Raw genomic sequence first — 4,046 nt, 5'->3', positions numbered from 1 at the left:
TTAAGCCTTTTAATGACCAGGATTCATTACACCTCAAAAAAGTGCAAAGAGCATTTGTGAGTGTAGTCATAGAATTTTTTTAATACTTTACATTAAAAAAAACCACCTGCATACACAGCTTATATAATTTTAATGTAAACTACACAGGTCTTCTCTTTTTAACCAGGTTGATTTAGTAGTGTGTGTGTGTGTGTGTGTTTTTAAGAGTCTTTAGTACCACTGTAAAAAAAAATAATAATTGTAAAGGGTAAGGGAAAACTAAAGGTGTTCTCCGAAACAGAAGTACAGATTATTCTTACACAGGCCTACAAGTTGCCCTGTGAAAATAAGTGTACTGCTATTTTAAATGAGCCCAAAAGAGTGCACTTAGTACTATATTTTTTAAAAAAACTTTTAAAAAGACAAGTAAATGTCACAAGACGTTGTTCCTACTTGTTTTTTCAAGGTAACCAAAAGGAAGTTACAGTGGTTTTACTTCTTTGTAAATCAGTAACACAGAATACAAAGTTGGCACAATCGAGTCAAAATTAAACATTTTCAAGCCTCCTCTTGATCACCAACTAGTGAAAGTGATTTAGGTGCTTAAATCATGACATCACCAGGGGTGTTTTCGAAGTGTTTTGCTGGAAAGTGCTTAGTTGATTTGTGCTCAGAATGAGGTTTGAGGTTCCAAGAGGGCGTTTTGCAATGCTACAGTGTTCAGATGGAAGATCAGCAAGTGTTCAAAATTAAAATAAAAAAAAAATAAAAAAACATCCTGGTTTGTGCAAAGTAGGCTCTTTTTTCTTTTTTTGCAAAGGAAGATAATTTATTTAAATAAACCACAGGGAAGCATTTGCTGACTCAAAAAGTAAGGGGAGGGGAGGGGAAGCAGGCACCAGGCTTATGAAAATTGTCAACCCATGTCCCTCTTCCCCTGCTCCACCCCCAAAACTCATTCTGCTGCCTCTCCATACCTCCAAACTCCTTTCTTAAAAAACCATCACAAGAACAAACACTGAGGGAACAGAGGCAGGCGAGAGAATAGGCCACAATTTCCCCAAACTGAAATACTGTATAACAAGTCTCAAGAGAGACTGCGGCCCAGTCCAGTGTTAAATAAGTCACACTATTTCAGTATTCCGGTTTAAACGAGAGAATATTTTATATGTACACACAGCAGAGATCCCTCCCCTCGGAAAACCACCACCCTCCTCCCCTTTTCAAAGCCTCAAGGAAAATATGAATTCACAGCAGGAGATTTGGGCGTGGGAGAGCGGGGAGAGCACGAATCTGTCCAGCACAATGTCTCTTTGTAGAGTTACTATCCGTTCAGTCCTGGGTGGGGAGACACCTCAATAGTCTTACTATAGCCTCCATCACAATGGCTCGAGAAATGGATTCCCATATTTGGCTTGGCGATGGGTTTGCAGTCCTCCCCAGCAAGGAAAGAAAGAAAGGATGGAAGGAGCCCGGTACATTCAAGTCTCACAGTAGCCCTTTTGGAAGGCGGGGAGAGTCGTGGCCTCTCAGTGTCAGCAAACAGGGCGATGCCTTGGCAAGGGGTCCGCCCTCTGCGAAGATGATCAAGGCCTCCCCGTGTCCCGCGGGGGGTTCACACATGCTCCCGCGCCCCCTTCTAGAAGCATGCATTCCGACGGCACCCACCCATCTCTCCCCCCGGGTTTGTCCTGCGCGCGGCTCTCGGCTTTCCAGCGCGCCCCTCCAGAAAACTGCCCCTTCTTTGCGCCTTTTTGCACGCGCCATTATAGCACCTTGCAGCAATTGATGCAGCCGTTCTGGGTGCCGTAGCGCTTCTGCAAGGCGGCTCGCGTGGCCGTCTCGAAAACCTCCCGCACGCCTTCCTTGGTCTTGGCTGAGCACTCGAGGTAATCGTAAGCTTGGATGCGGATGGCCATGGCGCGGCCGTCGTCGGTGCGCACCGGCTCCTGCTTCATGCGCGCCAGCTCGTTGCGCACGTGCTCGTCGTTGCGCAGGTCCTTCTTGTTGGCCACCAGGATGATGGGCACGTTGGGGCAGAAGTGCTTCACCTCGGGCACCCACTTCTCCGGGATGTTCTCCAGGGAGTCGGGGCTGTCAACCGAGAAGCACATGAGGATAACGTCCGTGTCCGGGTAGGAGAGCGGGCGCAGGCGGTCGTAGTCTTCCTGGCCGGCCGTGTCCCACAGCGCCAGCTCCACCTGCTTGCCGTCCACCTCGATGTCGGCCACGTAGTTCTCGAAGACGGTGGGCACGTACACCTCGGGGAACTCGTCCTTGCTGAAGACGATCAGCAGGCACGTCTTGCCGCACGCCCCGTCGCCCACCACCACCAGCTTCTTGCGGATCGCCGCCATGGCTAGCTGCGCCAAGCCCGCGCGGTTATACTGCTCCAGCAGGGAAACCGCGGCGACCCCTTCCCCGCGATCGGCAGCAGCCGTCTGCTCGCGCCTTCTGCAGGGCACCGTCGCGAACCGACGCCGGGAGAGAGGCCGACGGGGCCGGGAGGATCTCGCCTGCGGGCTCCGGCCTTGCCGCGGGAACCGCCCACTTCGCCACGTCCAGGCGGGGCAGGTCTATCGGCGGCTCTCCTCCACCGGCTTCTTCTTCCGACGCGCCGTCGAGGTGCTCTTTTCCGCTCCAAATCTGGACCGGCGGCCCTTTTCGTCGCCGCCTGTTGCCCGACGGCTCCGGAGAAAGGGATCAGTGGAGGCAGGCGAGCCCTCGCAGGAAGGAATCCGACGCAGCTTTGCTTGGCCGAGCCTCCGGGCCGCGATCTGTTCTGCAACAACGACGCGCGCCTCGCCCTCCGCGCCTTCCAACAAGCGGCTGCTCCCGTCGACTTTATTCCATGGCGCCGCGGCAACTCGGGCTGCGGTATTTAAAGGCGCCGGCTACTTTCTTAATATAGCTGGCCAATGGCGACGGAGAGGGTGAGCTCATCCTTTCCCGGGAAGCCCGCGATTGGCGGCGGGGACTGCAGGCGCTTGGGCGGGGCCAAGTGCCGAGTGACTGACAGCCAACAATGGGAAGAGGGCGGAGCCCTTTCTGCTCCGGAGTGAGGCGCTGAGATTTGCAAGGAGGGGTTTTTGCAGGATGGGGAGGGATCCGGCAGAGCTAGAAGCGGAGACGGCTTCCACCTTTGTGTTTCTAACCTCCCCCGTCCCTTAGGAAGCGCCCCCAGTTCCGACGAGCTCTCCGCAGGGCTGGAGAGTTTTCTTCCAACTTTCCTCCACGGTAAAGACATTTTTGCCCCTCTGATGCAGCAATGAAACTGCTAAATGAAACTGTTAGCATTTCAACTGCTAGCAATGAAACTTTAGCATTTGCAAAGCTAAAGTAGGGTAAGGTGTGGTTTCAAATTGGATGGGGAGGGACTCTATGTTTAGATTCTGACATTGCAGGGGGTTGGGGTCCCTTCCAATTATATTCTTCTTTGCTTGAGAGGTGCGCGGCAGCTGTTGCTCCATCATTCAGAAAAAGGGTCGTGAAATGTTGCTCAGTTCTCCATAAGCTGTTTTCCAAACACCTCTCGCTCTCGCTGTGTGTGTGTGTATTTGTACACAAGCTGCAGCTGGTCACTTGTTGCCGGGCACAACATCGCCGAAGTCAAGGAGGTGGTCCTGAAACTGCCCAGTGGAAGGGAATGAAACTGCTGTGGCGTAAGCGGTTCGTTGGCAACTGGGATTTATTGAGCCGTTTGACAGGTTGGTGAATCGCTCATAGGTTCTGCTCTCTGCCAAACACACAACTTCATCATCATCATGTCCTGTCATTTTCTTTTGTTCTGCAAGTGTCAGAGCTGATGGCAAGGGGGTGGGAGAGAAGCAACATTTCCAGGAAATCGATTGTGTCCCAATAAGAACCTAAACCTACAAGAGCAACAAAAATACCCCCCCCCACACACACACAATAGGATTAAGTCCATCAATTTGCAGCCCATGTGGCTTCATTTAGAACACGGAATTGCAATGAAACACCCCCCCCCATTCTTCTGCCCTCATGAGCAGCAAAACCTGGGGCAGGGGCACACACCCCTGTCACCAGATATCATCACTGAAAACCAC

At 51.9% G+C, this 4,046-nt stretch overlaps 1 protein-coding gene across 1 annotated transcript; it reads right to left on the bottom strand.

The window, feature by feature from the left end:
* Nucleotides 1–1,119: 1,119 nt before the first annotated feature.
* On the bottom strand, nucleotides 1,120–2,844 carry RHOB (ras homolog family member B). The gene has a single exon (XM_081857486.1). The coding sequence runs from the start codon at nucleotides 2,334–2,336 to the stop codon at nucleotides 1,746–1,748; it is 591 nt and encodes a 196-aa protein (XP_081713612.1). The 5' UTR covers nucleotides 2,337–2,844; the 3' UTR covers nucleotides 1,120–1,745.
* Between the last annotated feature and the right edge of the window lie 1,202 nt (nucleotides 2,845–4,046).

The sequence above is a fragment of the Podarcis erhardii genome (assembly GCF_964252035.2).
Source record: "Podarcis erhardii genome assembly, chromosome: 3".
In the NCBI taxonomy this organism is placed as follows: Eukaryota; Metazoa; Chordata; class Lepidosauria; order Squamata; family Lacertidae; genus Podarcis; species Podarcis erhardii.
The sequence above is the reverse complement of the archived record's forward strand: the minus strand, read 5'-3'. Positions and strand labels throughout refer to the sequence as shown.

Bases quoted from the DNA above. Each gene is read 5' to 3' on its own strand.
- RHOB (XM_081857486.1), bottom strand. From the start codon at position 2,336: ATGGCGGCGATCCGCAAGAAGCTGGTGGTGGTGGGCGACGGGGCGTGC.